At 43.8% G+C, this 18,112-nt stretch overlaps 1 protein-coding gene across 1 annotated transcript in view; it reads left to right on the top strand.

The window, feature by feature from the left end:
- Positions 1–18,112, top strand: part of LOC124010532 (mediator of RNA polymerase II transcription subunit 12-like) — an 88,359-nt gene that overhangs the window by 55,249 nt on the left and 14,998 nt on the right. Inside the window, 4 exon segments of the mRNA XM_046323053.1 lie at positions 1,028–1,137; positions 1,305–1,440; positions 5,473–5,622; positions 6,059–6,424. Of these exon segments, the coding sequence (XP_046179009.1) occupies positions 1,028–1,137; positions 1,305–1,440; positions 5,473–5,622; positions 6,059–6,424 (762 nt within the window).

Consider the following 18,112-nt stretch of genomic DNA (forward strand, 5'->3'; position numbering starts at 1 on the left):
TGCAAATTCTCTGGCGCCTTGACATAAGTTTCATGGATATTTCTGAATTGCATGCTAATGCCCCGTTTACATCGTGACGTATTTAAATGTTGTTTTAACATTTTTTTTTATTTCACTAGGCAAGTCAGTTGAGAACATATTCTTATTTACAATGACGGCCTAGGAACAGTGGGTTAACTGCCTTGTTCAGGGGCAGAATGATAGATTTTTACCTTGTCAGCTCTGGGATTTGATCTAGTAACCTTTTGGTTACTGGCCCAACACTCTAACCACTAGGCTACCTGCCGCTGCTATTTGTATTTCATTACGCCGTACGTCAACTTTATGCAATCTCGTTCCTCTACTGGAAGGAGAGCATAGGATAGGATTTCACAATGCAAAACAAGATGGAGGAGAGTCTCTCATCAGAGATGGCATTTATTTTGAGAGATTGCAAAATATTACCTTTTCATTCAAGACAGGATAAATATAATGTTTCAGGTGATAATAAATCATGTTTTGTTACTTTTTCCTCAACTTGTTTCTATAACGTTCTAGCAAGTTAAGCTAGCTTGCAATGAAAAGCAGCTAGATAGCTAAAAGCGAGGATAGGTGGAGGATACCACTGTAGCTAGCGACCTCCACCTAATAATTATCATCAAAAACACACCTAATTACCATCACAATAAACTTACATAGGAGACAAGTCATATAATTGGCTTAAAAGCTTATAGGAATGGGTAATTGTTTATAAACTGCTAGCTATCCCATGAAGCTATTATAGAAAACCACATTTTCATCCATGGTTTGGTAACTTCCTGTCCTTCAATGGGCTCTGGCTGGACTGAAGACGGTGCAAAGTTTGGAAAATGTAAAAGAATGCAGCGTCCTTCTAGCAAGCCTTCAACCGCAAGAGGGCGTTACGCTTCCACTCCGTTGTGGATGTCCCCATTGAAATGCATGACATCCGGCGCAATGTAACGGAGTGCTTATGGGTAATGTGAACGAGGCTTAAAATGAAATTGGATGTCTTGTCTTTGCTCTCCAGGTAGGTGGGATGTTTGACACGGTACAACGCAGCACACAGCAGACCACCGAGTGGGCCGTGCTACTCCTCGACATCATCAGCAGCGGTACAGTGGACATGAAGTCCAACAAGTAAGTCCCAACACACCTGCTCACACATTTTTAACCTCATCACTTTACTTGGGTTCATTTGTTAAGATTGCAATGTCAACATGTAAAGTACCTGACTGACGTGTGTGATTTCTCTTCTCCCTCACTCTGCCTGTCCGTCTCTCTCGCTCGCTTCCTTTTTCTCTCAGTGAGCTCTTCACTACGGTACTGGACATGCTGAGTGTGCTGATTAATGGCACACTGGCTGCTGACATGTCCAGCATCTCTCAGGGCAGCATGGAAGAGAACAAGAGGGCTTACATGAACCTGGTAAAGAAACTTCGGGTAAGATCACACTGGATTTACACTGGTGTAGAAAACATTAGGAACACCTGGTCTTTCCATGACAGGCTGACCTGGTGAATCCATATGAAAGCTATGATCCCTTATCGATGTCACTTGTTAAATCCACTTCAATCAGTGTAAATTAAGGGGAGGAGACAGGTTAGAGAATGATTTTTAAGCCTTGAGACAACAGTTGAGACATTGGATTGTGTATCTGCGCCATTGAGGGTGAATGGACTAGAGGTCGACCGACTATGATTTTTCAACGCCGATACCAATTATTGGAGGACCAAAAAAAGCCGACACCTATTAATCGGCCGAAAATAAAAAATACATTTGTAATGATGACAATTACAACTATACTGAAAGAACACTTATTTTAATATAATACATCAATAAAATCAATTTAGCCTCAAATAATTAATGAAACATGTTCAATTTGGTTTAAATAATTCAAAAACAAAGTGTTGGAGAAGAAAGTAAAAGTGCAATTTGTGCCATGTAAGAAAGCTAACGTTTAAGTTCCTTGCTCAGAACATGAGAACATATGAAAGCTGGTGGTTCTTTTTAACATGAGTCTTCAATATTCCCAGGTGAGAAGTTTTAGGTTGTAGTAATTATAGGAATTATAGGACTATTTACCATTTGTATTTCATATACAGTGCCTTGCGAAAGTATTCGGCCCCCTTGAACTTTGCGACCTTTTGCCACATTTCAGGCTTCAAACATAGATATAAAACTGTATTTTTTTGTGAAGAATCAACAACAAGTGGGACACAATCATGAAGTGGAACGACATTTATTGGATATTTCAGACTTTTTTAACAAATCAAAAACTGAAAAATTGGGCATGCAAAATTATTCAGCCCCCTTAAGTTAATACTTTCTAGCGCAACCTTTTGCTGCGATTACAGCTGTAAGTCGCTTGGGGTATGTCTCTATCAGTTTTGCACATCGAGAAACTGAAATTTTTTCCCATTCCTCCTTGCAAAACAGCTCGAGCTCAGTGAGGTTGGATGGAGAGCATTTGTGAACAGCAGTTTTCAGTTCTTTCCACAGATTCTCGATTGGATTCAGGTCTGGACTTTGACTTGGCCATTCTAACACCTGGATATGTCTATTTTTTAACCATTCCATTGTAGATTTTGCTATATGTTTTGGATCATTGTCTTGTTGGAAGACAAATCTCTGTCCCAGTCTCAGGTCTTTTGCAGACTCCATCAGGTTTTCTTCCAGGATGGTCCTGTATTTGGCTCCATCCATCTTCCCATCAATTTTAACCATCTTCCCTGTCCCTGCTGAAGAAAAGCAGGCCCAAACCATGATGCTGCCACCACCATGTTTGACAGTGGGGATGGTGTGTTCAGGGTGTTGCTTTTACGCCAAACATAACATTTTGCATTGTTGCCAATAAGTTCAATTTTGGTTTCATCTGACCAGGGCACCTTCTTCCCCTTCTTCCACATGTTTGGTGTGTCTCCCAGGTGGCTTGTGGCAAACTTTAAACAACACTTTTTATGGATATCTTTAAGAAATGGCTTTCTTCTTGCCACTCTTCCATAAAGGCCAGATTTGTGCAATATACGACTGATTGTTGTCCTATGGACAGAGTCTCCCACCTCAGCTGTAGATCTCTGCAGTTCATCCAGAGTGATCATGGGCCTCTTGGCTGCATCTCTGATCAGTCTTCTCCTTGTATGAGCTGAAAGTTTAGAGGGACGGCCAGGTCTTGGTAGATTGCAGTGGTCTGATACTCCTTCCATTTCAATATTATCGCTTGCACAGTGCTCCTTGGGATGTTTAAAGCTTGGGAAATCTTTTTGTATCCAAATCCGGCTTTAAACTTCTTCACAACAGTATCTCGGACCTGCCAGGTGTGTTCCTTGTTCTTCACTATGCTCTCTGTGCTTTTAACGGACCTCTGAGACTATCACATTTACATTTAAGTCATTTAGCAGACGCTCTTATCCAGAGCGACTTACAAATTGGATCACAGTGCAGGTGCATTTATACGGAGACTTGATTACACACAGGTGGATTGTATTTATCATCATTAGTGATTTAGGTCAACATTGGATCATTCAGAGATCCTCACTGAACTTCTGGAGAGAGTTTGCTGCACTGAAAGTAAAGGGGCTGAATAATTTTGCACGCCCAATTTTTCAGTTTTTGATTTGTTAAAAAAAGTTTGAAATATCCAATAAATGTCATTCCACTTCATGATTGTGTTCCACTTGTTGTTGATTCTTCACAAAAGTTTTATACAGTTTTATATCTTTATGTTTGAAGCCTGAAATGTGGCAAAAGGTCGCAAAGTTCAAGGGGGCCGAATACTTTCGCAAGGCACTGTACCTTTACCTATTGGATGTTCTTATAGGCACTTTAGTATTGCCAGTGTAACAGTATAGCTTCTGTCCCACTCCTTGCTCCTACCTGGGATCGAACCAGGAACACATCGACAACAGCCACCATCGAAGCAGCGTTACCCATGCAGAGCAAGGGGAACAACTACTCCAAGTCTCAGTGCGAGTGACGTTTGAAACGCTATTCGGGCGCATCCCGCTAACTAGCTAGCCATTTCACATCGGTTACACCAGCCTAATCTCGGGAGTTGATGTGCTGTTTATGACTTCAAGCCTAATGCTTGAAGCACAGAGAAGAGCTGCTGGCAAAACGCAAGTGCTGTTTGAATGAATGCTTACGAGCCTGCTGGTGCCTACCATCACTCAGTCAGACTGCTCTATCAAATCATAACTTAGAAATAGGAGCCTTAGGTCATTAATATGGTCGAATCCGGAAACTATCATCTCGAAAACAAAACGTTTTGTCTTTCAGTGAAATACGGAACGGTTGGCATCCCTAAGTCAAAATATTCCTGTTACATTGCACAACCTTCAATGTTGTGTCGTAATTACGTAAAAATTCTGGCAAATTAGTTTGCAACGAGCCAGGCGGCCCAAACTGTTGCATATAACCTGGCTCTGCGTGCAATGAATGCAAGAGAAGTGACACAATATTGCCTGCTAACCTTGATTTCTTTTAGCTAAATATGCAGGTTTAAAAATATATACTTCTGTGTATTGATCGATTATATGCAACGCAGGACATGCTAGATAGACTAGTAATATCATCAACCATGTGTAGTTAACTAGTGATTTATGATTGATTGATTGTTTTTTATAAGATTTAATGCTAGCTAGCAACTTACCTTGGCTTCTTACTGCATTCACATAACAGGCAGGCTCCTCGTGAGGCAGGTGGTTAGAGCGTTGGACTAGTTAACTATAAGGTTGCAAGATTTGTATCCCCCCGAGCTGATAAGGTAAAGATCTGTCGTTCTGCCCCTGAACAAGGCAGTTAACCCACTGTACTTAGGCTGTCATTGAAAATAGGAATGTGTTCTTAACTGAATGTCTAGTGAAATAAAGGTGTAAAAAAAAAATGGGCCAAATCAGCATCCAAAAATACCGATTTCCGATTGTTATGAAAACTTGAAATCGGCCCTAATTAATCGGCCATTCAGATTAATCAGTCGACCTCTAGAATGGACAGGACAAAATATTGAAGTGCCTTTGAACAGGGTATGGTGATAGGTGCCAGGTGCACTGTGTGTCAAAAACTGCAGAGTTGCTGGGTTTTTCATGATCAACAGTTTCCGCTCTGTATCAGAATGGTCCACCAGCCAACTTGATACAACTGTGGAAAGCATTTGATTCAACATGGGTTTTCAACGCCTTGTGGAGTCCAAGCCCCGAAGAATTGAGGCTGTTCTGAGGGCAAAAAGGAGGTTCAACTCAATATTAGGAAGGTGCTCTTAATATTTAGTACTCTCTGTTTATATGTGGAATATATAACAATTTATGTCCGGAAAGGTGTTATGCTCGGTGTTCACCACAAGAGGTCCGCACTCGCCTAGAACTCAATCGAGCAACTATCAAACAGACACAAGGAAGCTTCTTAATTCAATACTATTTGTATCTTTATTTCAAGGTGTTTGGCTCGTAACTCTACTGTTGTGGTGTGTATTTGCAGAAAGAGCTGGGTGACCGGCAGTCAGAGAGTCTGGAGAAGGTGCGGCAGCTGCTCCCTCTGCCCAAGCAGACTCGTGATGTCATCACGTGTGAACCTCAGGGCTCGCTCATCGACACCAAGGGCAACAAGATTGCCGGCTTTGAGAAGGAGGTGAGTACTATGAGCTTTTACCCTTGGAAAACATTGCCAACTCAGTTGTTGAAGGTATTACTGTTTTTATATATTAATATTAATTAATATTAATATTTTTAGCCCACATGGTTCTTCATAAACGTGTCTTTCAGCTGTTCACTAGGAATGTCTTCCCTAAATAGCAGACCTGTGTTCAAATACTGTGTTTTATTTAAAATACTTGATTGAGCTTGCCTTGCGAAATGGAACCAATGGAATTGTCCCAAATCTGTAAACCACGCCCAGGCGCCTTCAAATGCTCAACGTTTATTAGAGTAAACAAATAGTATTTGAACTCAGCTCCTCAAAATACTTATGCATTCAGGCATCTTAATTTTCGGGATGAATTTGGGGCAACACCAGTCTCCAATAATTGATCTATGTCAATTTAAAAATCACCTCTCCTTTCCATCAGGGCCTCCAAGTGTCCAACAAGCAGAAGATCTCACCGTGGGACGTGTTCGAGGGCCTCAAGCACTCTGCCCCTCTCTCTTGGGGCTGGTTCGGGACGGTGCGCGTGGACCGTAAGGTGACCAAGTTCGAGGAGCAGCAGCGCTTCCTCCTCTACCACACCCACCTGAAGCCCAAGCCGCGCAGCTACTACCTGGAACCCCTCCCCCTGCCACCTGAGGAGGAGGAGCCGCCCACACCCATGCCCCAGGAGCTCGAGAAGAAGATGGTGGAGGCATTGAAGCCGGAGAAGAGCGTCCCTGTGGTGTCGTCCGACGTGACCAAGAAGAAGCCCAAGAAGAAGAAGACACCATCCACCAGCAAAACTGAGGTGAGGGGGAGACACTGGGACAGGTCCTGTCCAGCAAAACTGAGGTGAGAGACACTGGGACAGGTCCTGTCCAGCAAAACTGAGGTGAGGGAGGACACTGAGACAGGTCTTGTCCAGGAACAACTACTAGCTAGGCCCTGTTAGGGCTGTGGCGGTCATGAAATTTCCACAGCGGGTGATTGTGAAGCAAATAACTGTCGGTCTCACAGTAATTGACCATTAATTAACAAACACATTTAGCATCTCCTAGCTTCCACATTGATGCAGACCTTTGGAACATCTTCGTATTTAAAAAGTTTAATAAATCTATATAATATTTTAGATGGTTCTAAAGAAGCATGATTTGAAGAAAATGTACTCTATTTCAGAAGAACAGAATGGCATACTCTTGAGTTGTCCTTATGTTAGGTCCTGATCTGGCTATGCCAAATGACTGTGGGCTACACAAGTTAATTTAGCAGGCAAGATTGCATTATTGTGGCATTATTTTCTATTCTTTTACAGTATGAAAAATACAAGGGATAGGGATATTTTGTCCAAACGATTTGAGTACGCACATGCTGCTATTCTGTGTTGAGCGGTTAAACAAAGAAATTCTTCATTTAGAGTTATTAATGTAACTTGAGTTATTCTACAAACGTTTGGCTATATGTTTAGATGTTTAATACATTGTGATGCGAATCCAATGATGATTTGAAAAAAGTAGCTTGAAAGGCATGAACTCTGCTTTGTTTTTTGCTCAGCCTGTACACTTCATCAGTATCTCATTCACAATTTGACAAGCACTTGATAATGCCTAGAATTTCACGGTGACATCCCGTGTGTGTGGCAGTAATGCCCTCTAAAAAAAATCCATGCCTTTTGTTGCCGGAGTGCTGCGTTGTGCCCTTCTCCCCGAGTGCTGCTTGCTCCAAAGCACCTCTCACTCACGTGGCTCTCCATCACTTGATTGGATCTTTCTCACAGGCTACAAGAGAAGACAGACACATCAGGGATGCAACTGTGCGCGTTCTTATCCAATTCCAAGGTGCATATTGAAGATATTGGAAGAACTGTCCACATTTAGTTTTTGTCAGCCAACTAGACGAGTAGGCCTAACAAACAGCAAAAGCCTAGTGTAAGTGCTGCAATGTGCACACGCTAGTAGGATATAAGCGCAAATTTTCCTTTATTTATTTTATTTCACCTTTATTTAACTAGGCAAATCAGTTCTAAGAACAAATTCTGATTTACAATGATGGCCAAAGAACAGTGGGTTAACTGCCTTGTTCAGGGGCAGAAGGAAATTTTTACCTTGTCAGGTCGGGGATTCGATTCAGGAACCTTTCTGTTACTGGACCACCTCTCTAACCACTAGGCTACCTGCCGCCCCTTTAACGGGAAAGCATCATTATCAAAAGTGACCGCAAATGTGATTATCCATGTAATCATTTTATTATAAAGGTGCATTTTTATGGTCAAAATTGGGGAAGATAAAATTAACTTAGGAGCTGCTTTTGTATGCCAGTTTGGCTCTACACCCCTTCTAAAGTGGATTAAAGTGCTTAATTTTATGAAGTTATTTGGCCATTTTAGTTTTGATACAAACCTTATCAAAACATATAGGCCTATGGGCTTGGCTAAATGATGTGTGCGACTTACCCTGTGCATCCTTCACAAGTGATAATATATAATTTGCAAGGCTGATATTGTCACTCATCAGACTTCTTGACTTAATATTGTCTTGTACTAAACAATATACAGTGTCTTCGGAAAGTATTCAGACCCCTTTTTCCACATTTTGTTCTAAAATCTTATCTTATTCTAAAATGGATTAAATAAGTAAAAATCATCAGCAGTCTACACACAATGCCCAATAATGACAAAGCAAAAACAGGTTTTTAGACATTTTTGCAAATTTATTTAAAAAATAAAATAATAATACCTTAATTACATAAGTATTCAGCCCCTTTGCTATGAGACTCCAAATTGAGCTCGGGTGCATCCTGTTTCCATTGATCTTCCTTGAGCTATTTCTCCAACTTGATTGGAGTCCACCTGTTGGAAACTCAATTGATTGGACATGATTCAGAATGGCACACACCTGTCTATATAAGGTTCCACAATTGACAGTGCATGTCAGTGAGGTCGAAGGAATTGTCCGTAGAGCTCCGAGACAGGAGTGTATTGACGCAGAAAGCTGGGGAAGGATACCAAAAAATGTCTTCAGCATTGAAGGTCCCCAAGAACACAGTGGCCTCCATCATTCTTAAATGGAAGACGTTTGAAACCACCATGACTCTTCCTCGAGCTGGCCGCCCGACCAAACAGGGGAGAAGGACATTGGTCAGGGTGGTGACCGAGAAACCGATGGTCACTGACAGAGCTCCAGAGTTCCTCTGTGGAGATGGGAGAACCTTCCAGAAGGAAAGCCATCTCTGCAGCACTCCACCAATCAAGCCTTGATGGTAGAGTGGCCAGACAGCCCTACTTAGTAAAAGGCACATGACAGCCCACTTGGAGTTTGCCAAAATGCAGCTAAAGACTCTCAGACCATGATAAACCAGATTCTCTAGTCTGATGAAATGAAGATTGAACGTTTTAACCTGAATGCCAAGCATCACGTCTGGAGGACACCCGGCACCCTCCATTCGGTCAACCGTGGTGGCAGCATCATGCTGTGGGGATGTTTTTCAGAGGCAGGGACTGGGAGACTAGTTAGGATCAAGGCCAAGATGAACGGAGCAAAGTACAGAGATCCTTTTTGAAAACCTGCTCTTGAGAGCACTCAGGACCTCACTCTGGCCAAGGTTCACTTTCCAACAGGACAATGACCCTAAGCACACAGCCAATACAACCCAGGAGTGGCTACAGGACAAGTCACTGAATGTCCAGATCTTGAACTTGAACCCGATCTGCAGAGAAGAATGGGAGAAACTCAGGGGTGCCAAGCTTGTAGCGTCATACCCAAGAAGAATTGATAACTGTAATTGTTGACAAAGGTGTTTCAACAAAATACCGAGTAAAGAGTCTGAGTACTTATGTAAATGTGATATTTTAGTTTTTTATTTAATACATTTGTAAACATTTCTATACCTGTTTTTGCTTTGTCATTATAGGGTATTGTGTGTAGATTTAGGAGGGAAAATCCATGTAATACATTTTAGAATAAGGCTGTAACAAAATGTGGAAAAAGTCAATGGGCCTGAATACTTTCCGAAGGCACTGTATGTGTGAAATGTGTTTTGATTTAAGATGGTTCTTCCCTTCATAATTGTGTTGTACTGCAGCACACATTGTGGGATGCTGCACCATTCTGTGGCACGTTATTTAATTGTCAGCCATTTTTTCTGTTATAGTAAGTTAGTGCTAGTTTGACCACCAGGGGGCATCTTTGAGAAGCATTTGATCGTCTTCCATATTGGCGTTACCAGATAATTTAAAACCTTTTTTGTAATAACATAGTATACGGGATTGATTTCAAGAAATGTGGCTTAATTAATTTGATTAATATTATGGTTCTGTTAGGATGGAATGGAAAATATCCCTCTGTACAACGTGGCGGTCAGTAGTAGGCTACAGCATAAGAGGATTGGAGGATTCTAAATTGTTTGCCTTCATTAGACAACTTTGTTTCAATATTTCTGTAAATCAGTGATATTTATTCCCATAGTAAATTATTATGGATCCATAACTAAATAAACATTTTTTACAGATTATTTTTTATAATTATTTTATTAACGAAAGCATAAATGCTTGATGAAGAAATGCATAGAGTATATCCTTTTACATTTGGATAAGGCATTTAAAGCATTTTGAAGATATAAGCCGTCTGCATTTGTTCATTAGGCTACTGTGCAGTCTGACAAGTAAACATCACCTCCAGTACATACTGTAGTAAACATGGGAAAGTGAATAATTCCTTATATAAGGGAGAGCAGGTCATGTCCAGACTTTCTCGGTGACCTCAAGTTCTCCTATGTTTTTAATTATTTTTCGGGTTGCATCAGTCATGGACAGAAACTTCTGAGACACAGTATTAATGATGAACACCCGGAAATTCACTGGTAAGCCACATTTGCCTCGGGATCCATCTCAGTTTGTATCCTGTGCCCACTCGTGGTATCTCTCTTTGGTTACACATCCTTGGAATTACAGAACAGCATAACGGTCCGGGTGGCCCTTGCTGTGCCTCTCCACCAATGCCACCTGACTCTTCACTAATGAGGAGTGACTCTCCGCCAATACCGCCTGGCTCTGGACCAATGCATCAGCTGTCACCCGTATGGTCTGCCTTCAATGACTCGATCTCGGTCTTCAAAGTTTGAATCACATCCATGAGCACCTTCATCAGATGAGCAGAATGGTACAGCCCTGAGCCCCCAGAGTGGCCAATGATCGAAACGGTAGATCAATTAAGAATTAAGTGACTCCAACGCACACGTGCTCCGTACACATTTTAAGAATCTAGCGAAACGAAGTGCTTTCTTGGCAACCATGCGTTTTCGGTGATCCCGTTGTCCAGCCCTTTGTTCACTGATCTCCACAGATGGTTGTCGGCATAGTTGGAAGCTCTGCAAAAACACAAGGCCATCAAGATGTTTTGGCAAAAGAAATTGGCGATACAACAATGTTTATTTTTTATTTCACCTTTATTTAACCAGTTGAACACTGGAACTGTAGATTTTCTGTGGAAGAATGTGCAAAGTAGAAATATAAATAATGGGGTGCAAAGGAGCTAAATAAATAAATACAGTAGGGCAAGAGGTAGTTGTTTGGGCTCAATTATAGTTGGGCTATGTACAGGTGCAGTAATCAGTGAGCTGCTCTGACATCTGGTGCTTAAAGCTAGTGAGGGAGATAAGTGTTTCCAGCTCCAGAGATTTTTGCAGTTTGTTCCAGTCATTGGCATCAGAGAACTGGAAGGAAAGACTACCAAAGGAGGAATTGGCTTTCGGGTTAACCAATGAGATATACCTGCTGGAGCGCGTGCTGCTATGGTGACCAATGAGCTGAGGTAAGGCGGGGCTTTACCTAGCAGAGACTGGTAGATAACCTGTAGCCAGTGGGTTTGACGACGAGTATGAAGCGAGGGCCAACCAACAAGAGCGTACAGGTCGCAATGGCGGGTAGTGTATGGGGCTTTGGTGACAAAACGGATGGCACTGTGATAGACTGCATCCAGTTTGTTGAGTAGAGTATTGGAGGCTATTTTATAGATGTCATCACTGAAGTCGAGCATCGGTAGGATGGTCAGTTTTACGAGGGTATGTTTGGCAGCATGAGTGAAGGATGCTTTGTTGTGATATAGGAAGCCGATTCTAGATTTAATTTTGGATTGGAGATGCTTAATGTGAGTCTGGAAGGAGAGTTTACAGTCTTACCAGACACCTAAGTATTTGTAGTTGTCCACGTATTCTAAGTCGGAGCCGTCCAGAGTAGTGATGTTGGACAGGCGGTTAGGTGCAAGTAGCGATCGGTTGAAGAGCATGCATTTAGTTTTACTTGTAGTAAAGAGCAATTGGAGGCCAAGGAAGGAGAGTTGTATGGCATTGACGTTTGCCTGGAGGGTTGTTAACAGTGTCCAAAGAAGGGCCAGAAGTATACAGAATGGTGTCGTCTGCGTAGAGGTGGATCAGAGACTCACCAGCAGCAAGAGCGACCTCATTGATGTATACAGAGAAGAGAGTCGGTCCAAGAATTGAACCCTGTGGCACCCCCATAGAGACTGCCAGAGGTCCGGACAGCAGACCCTCTGATTTGACACACTGAACTCTATCAGAGAAGTAGTTGGTGAACCAGGCGAGGCAATCATTTGAGAAACCAAGGCTGTCGAGTCTGCCGATGAGGATGTGGTGATTGACAGAGTCGAAAGCCTTGGCCAGATTAATGAATACGACTGCACAGTAATGTTTCTTATCGATAGTTAAGATATCATTTAGGACCTTGAGCTTGGCTGAGGTGCACCCATGACCAGCTCTGAAACCAGATTGCGTAGTATGGTGAGATTCGAAATGGTCGGTAATCTGTTTGTTGACTTGGCTTTCGAAGACCTTAGAAAGGCATGGTAGGATAGATATAGGTCTGTAGCAGTTTGGGTCAAGAGTGTCCCCCCTTTGAAGAGGGGGATGACCGCAGCTGCTTTCCAATCTTTGGTAATCTCAGACGACACAAAAGAGAGGTTGAACAGGCTAGTAAATAGGGGTGGCAACAATTTCGGCAGATAATTTTAGAAAGAAAGGGTCCAGATTGTCTACCCGGCTAATTTGTATGGGTCCAGATTTTGCAGCTCTTTCAGAACATCAGCTGACCTGACTGGATTTGGGAGAAGGAGAAATGGGGAAGGCTTGGGCGAGTTGCTGTTGGGGGGTGCAGTGCTGTTGACCGGGGTAGGAGTAGCCAGGTGGAAAGCCTGGCCAGCCGTAGAAAAATGCTTATTGAAATTCTCAATTATGGTGGATTTACCAGTGGTGACAGTGTTTCCTATCTTCAGTGCAGTGGGCAGCTGGGAGGAGGTGTTCTTATTCTCCATGGACTTTACAGTGTCCCAGAACTTTTTTGAGTTAGTGTTGCAGGAAGCAAATTTCTGCTTGAAAAAGCTAGCCTTGGCTTTTCTAACTGCCTGTGTATAATGGTTTCTAGCTTCCCTGAACAGCTGCATATCACGGGGGCTGTTCGATGCTAATGCAGAACGCCATAGGATGTTTTTGTGTTGGTTAAGGGCAGACAGGTTTGGGGAGAACCAAGGGCTATATCTGTTCCTGGTTCTACATTTCCCGAATGGGGCATGTTTATTTAAGATGGTTAGGAAGGCATTTAAAAAACATATCCAGGCATCCTACTGACGGGATGAGATCAATATCCTTCCAGGATACCCCGGCCAGGTCGATTAGAAAGGCCTGCTCGCTGAAGTGTTTCAGGGAGTGTTTTACAGTGATGAGTGGAGGTCGTTTGACCGCTGACCCATTATGGATGCAGGCAGTGATCGCTGAGATCTTGGTTGAAGACAGCAGAGGTGTATTTAGAGGGGAAGTTGGTTAGGATGATATCTATGAGGGTGCCCATGTTTAAAGGCTTTGGGGAGGTACCTGGTAGGTTCATTGATCATTTGTGTGAGATTGGGGGCATCAAGTTTAGATTGTAGGATGGCTGGGGTGTTAAGCATGTTCCAGTTTAGGTCGCCTAGCAGCACGGGCTCTGAAGATAGATGGGGGGCAATCAGTTCACATATGGTGTCCAGAGCACAGCTGGGGGCAGAGGGTGGTCTATAGCAGGCGGCAATGGTGAGACTTGTTTTTAGAGAGGTGGATTTTTAAAAGTAGAAGTTCAAATTGTTTGGGTACAGACCTGGATAGTAGGACAGAACTCTGCAGGCTATCTTTGCAGTAGATTGCAACACCGCCCCCTTTGGCAGTTCTATCTTGTCTGAAAATGTTGTAGTTTGGAATTAAAATGTCAATTTTTGGTGGTCTTCCTAAGCCAGGATTCAGACACAGCTAGAACATCCGGGATGGCAGAGTGTGCTAAAGCAGTGAATAAAACAAACTTAGGGAGGAGGCTTCTAACGGTAACATGCATGAAACCAAGGCCATTACGGTTACAGAAGTCATCAAAAGAGAGCGCCTGGGGAATAGGAGTGGAGCTAGGCACTGCAGGGCCTGGATTCACCTCTACATCACTAGAGGAAAAGAGGAGGAGTAGGATAAGGGTACGGCTAAAAGCTATAAGAATTGGTCGTCTAGAACGTCTGGAACAGAGAGTAAAAGGAGGTTTCTGTGGGCGATAAAATAGCATCGAGGTATAATGTACAGACAAAGGTATGGTAGGATGTGAATACAGTGGAGGTAAACCTAGGTATTGAGTGATGAAGAGAGAGATATTGTCTCTAGAAACATCATTGAAACCAGGAGATGTCATTGCATGTGTGGGTGGTGGAACTAATAGGTTGGATAAGGTATAGTGAGCAGGACTAGAGGCTCTACAGTGGAATAAGCCAATAAACACTAACCAGAACAGCAATGGACAAGACATATTGACATTAAGGAGAGGTATGCTTAGTCGAGTGATCAAAAGGGGTCCAGTGAGTGGAGAGGTTGGTTGGGGGTCACGGCGATTTAGACAGCTAGCCAGGCCATCGGTAGCAAGCTAGCATAGGATGGAGGTCTGTTATTAGCCACCTCTTGCGTTCAGTCAGTTGATTAGTGGGGTTATGTGTGGTAGAGGGGATTAATCCAAATCACACAACAACAACAAAAATAAAAACAATAGATATAGTTATAGAGGCCCAAGATGAAAACATATAATAATAATAAAAAAATATAAAAAAAATTGGGTGTTCAGGTAATGTCGCGACGGAGGAGCTAGCCGGATAACTCCTTCGGGTGGATAACGTCGGCAGTCCAGTTGTGAAGGCCCTGTGGGGCTCCGCGTAGGCAGTAAAACTGATCCGGATAGGTGACTGCAGCTCAGGAGTGATTGATGGAACTCAGGAGTGATTGACGGAGCTGGCTAGCTCCGGAATAATTGATGTTTGCTCCGGAATCGACGAAAGCCGATAGTCACACGGATAGCAGCTAACTAGCTGTGAGATCCAGGTATGAATATCCAGAGAGCAGTTGAAATCCAGGGACATGGAGAGAAAAATTGGTCCGGTATGTTCCGTTCTGCGCTGCGCCGTACAAAACTGGCGATAGATTTTTGAGCTAAAGGATAGCTGATTACCACAAACCGTGGTTAGCTGAATACTAACGATTTGCCAGTAAAGAAGCTAACTAGCTTCTGAACTAGCTTCTGGATTAGCTTCTGGGCTAGCTTCTGGCTAGCTCCTGGCTAGCTTCTTGGAGTTTCTGGCTAGCTTCTTGGAGGATTACAGATTTGAGGTAAATAATACTTTTTTATAAATATAAATTGGTGAGGCGGATTGCAGGGGAGTGTTTTAAAGATGAGTTGATGGAAAATAAAAATAAAATGTATGTGAAAAAAGTTGTAAATATATATATATATACGGGACACGACAAGACGAGGACAAAAGACGTCTGAACTGCTATGACATCTTGGAATCCTGAACAGTTGCCGTACCAGGCGGTGATACAGCCCGACAGGATGCTTTCGATTGTGCATCTGTAGAAGTTTGAGTGTTTTTGGTGACTAGCCAAATTTCTTCAGCCTCCTGAGGTTGAAACAAGCTAGCATTTAGCAGATCGGGGCTGGCAAGCTAGCATTTAGCAGACCGGGGCAGGCAAGCTAGCAGTTAGCAGACCGGGTCAGGCAAGCTTGCAGTTAGCAGACCGGCTCAGGCAAGCTTGCAGTTAGCAGACCGGCTCAGGCAAGCTTGCAGTTAGCAAGCTCAGGCAGTTGCAGTTAGCAGGGCTCAGGCAAGCTTGCAGTTAGCAGACCGGCTCAGGCAAGCTTGCAGTTAGCAGACCGGCTCAGGCAAGCTTGCAGTTAGCAGACCGGCTCAGGCAAGCTTGCAGTTAGCAGACCGGGTCAGGCAAGCTTGCAGTTAGCAGACCGGGGCAGGCAAGCTTGCAGTTAGCAGACCGGGGCAGGCAAGCTTGCAGTTAGCAGGGGCTAGCAGTTAGCAGACCGGGGCAGGCAAGCTAGCAGTTAGCAGACCGGCGCAGGCAAGCTTGCAGTTAGCAGACCGGCTCAGGCAAGCTTGCAGTTAGCAGACCGGCTCAGGCAAGCTTGCAGTTAGCAGACCGCTCAGGCAAGCTTGCAGTTAGCAGACCGGCTCAGGCAAGCTTGCAGTTAGCAGACCGGCTCAGGCAAGCTTGCAGTTAGCAGACCGGCTCAGGCAAGCTTGCAGTTAGCAGACCGGCTCAGGCAAGCTTGCAGTTAGCAGACCGGCTCAGGCAAGCTTGCAGTTAGCAGACCGGCTCAGGCAAGCTTGCAGTTAGCAGACAGTTAGCAAGCTTGCAGTTAGCAGACCGGCTCAGGCAAGCTTGCAGTTAGCAGACCGGGGCAGGCAAGCTTGCAGTTAGCAGACCGGGGCAAGCTTGCAGTTAGCAGACCGGGGCAGGCAAGCTTGCAGTTAGCAGACCGGGGCAGGCAAGCTTGCAGTTAGCAGACCGGGGCAGGCAAGCTTGCAGTTAGCAGACCGGGGCAGGCAACCTAGCAGTTAGCAGACCGCAGGCAACCTGCAGTTAGCAGACCGGGGCAGGCAAGCTTGCAGTTAGCAGACCGGGGCAGGCAACCTAGCAGTTAGCAGACCGGGGCAGGCAACCTAGCAGTTAGCAGACCGGGGCAGGCAACCTAGCAGTTAGCAGACCGGGGCAGGCAACCTAGCAGTTAGCAGACCGGGGCAGGCAACCTAGCAGTTAGCAGACCGGGGCAGGCAACCTAGCAGTTAGCAGACCGGGGCAGGCAACCTAGCAGTTAGCAGACAACCTAGGTTAGCAGGCAACCTAGCAGTTAGCAGACCGGGGCAGGCAACCTAGCAGTTAGCAGACCGGGGCAGGCAACCTAGCAGTTAGCAGACCGGGGTTAGCAGGCAACCTAGCAGTTAGCAGACCGGGGCAGGCAACCTAGCAGTTAGCAGACCGGGGCAGGCAACCTAGCAGTTAGCAGACCGGGGCAGGCAACCAGTTAGCAGACCGGGCAGGCAACCTAGCAGTTAGCAGACCGGGGCAGGCAACCTAGCAGTTAGCAGACCGGGGCAGGCAACCTAGCAGTTAGCAGACCGGGGCAGGCAACCTAGCAGTTAGCAGACCGGGGCAGGCAACCTAGCAGTTAGCAAACCATGAGGCGGCAGTGTAGCCTAGTGGTTAGAGCGTTGGACTAGTAACCAAAAGGTTGCAAGATCGAATCACCGAGCTGGCAATGTAAAAATCTGTTGTTCTGCCCCTGAACAAGGAAGGCAGTTAACCCACTGTTCCTAGCCCGTCATTGAAAATAAAAATTTGTTCTTAACTGACTTGCCTAGTTAAATGAAGGTAAAATAAAACATTGATCATCTCAGCAAGGTTTTTACCTGTGGTCGTGGAGCTTGGTGGAACTGCGACTAAAATGTAGTTTAAGTAAAAATTGGCATTTTAAGTGTCTTTTTTCTCATTATTTTATTAACAAAAGCATCAAGATGTTAGAAGTGTAACACTTTGGAATGCTTAAGCATCGAATACATTGCAAGTTGAGGGATTTTCACAACAGTAGCCGGACTATAAAAAGTCTATTGTCCTGCTAATAGGAAACATTTGCATGATGGGCTGCACCTGCTGCAGTACTACAGTGCACTTGTGAAAAAGTGTTCAAAAACCTGTTTTCAAAATGCCTCCAGTTGTCCATCACTACTGTAAATAAAACAGAGCATCTTGTTTACATTCTTTATTGTAACCACAATCTCACAAATAATTTGTCTACCTTTCCATTTAATTTTAGAGTTTGGGATTTACAAATGTGCGCTTTTCATTATTAGTTACATTGTTTTAGTTTGAACGTGCAGACGTTTTTTAAATTATTGTTTTATGTAGGATGCTAGATTTTTGACCAGTTGCAATTGTTAGTAGGCCTACTAAAAAAAAATACTACTTCTGTTAGTCTGTTAACCTCAGTCAACCACAGCCAGTTCAGTTATTTTATATAGGTTTAGGCTCTGAAGAAATAGACTGCAATTAAGCCTTGTTGTTTGTAAAGTCAAATTAAAATGAAGATTGTTGAAATGAATTGCTCGGCTTGTTTCTCTATCTGTTGGTGTGCAACACTTGCATAACA

Source organism: Oncorhynchus gorbuscha, linkage group LG23 (assembly GCF_021184085.1).
Source record: "Oncorhynchus gorbuscha isolate QuinsamMale2020 ecotype Even-year linkage group LG23, OgorEven_v1.0, whole genome shotgun sequence".
Lineage (NCBI taxonomy): Eukaryota > Metazoa > Chordata > Actinopteri > Salmoniformes > Salmonidae > Oncorhynchus > Oncorhynchus gorbuscha.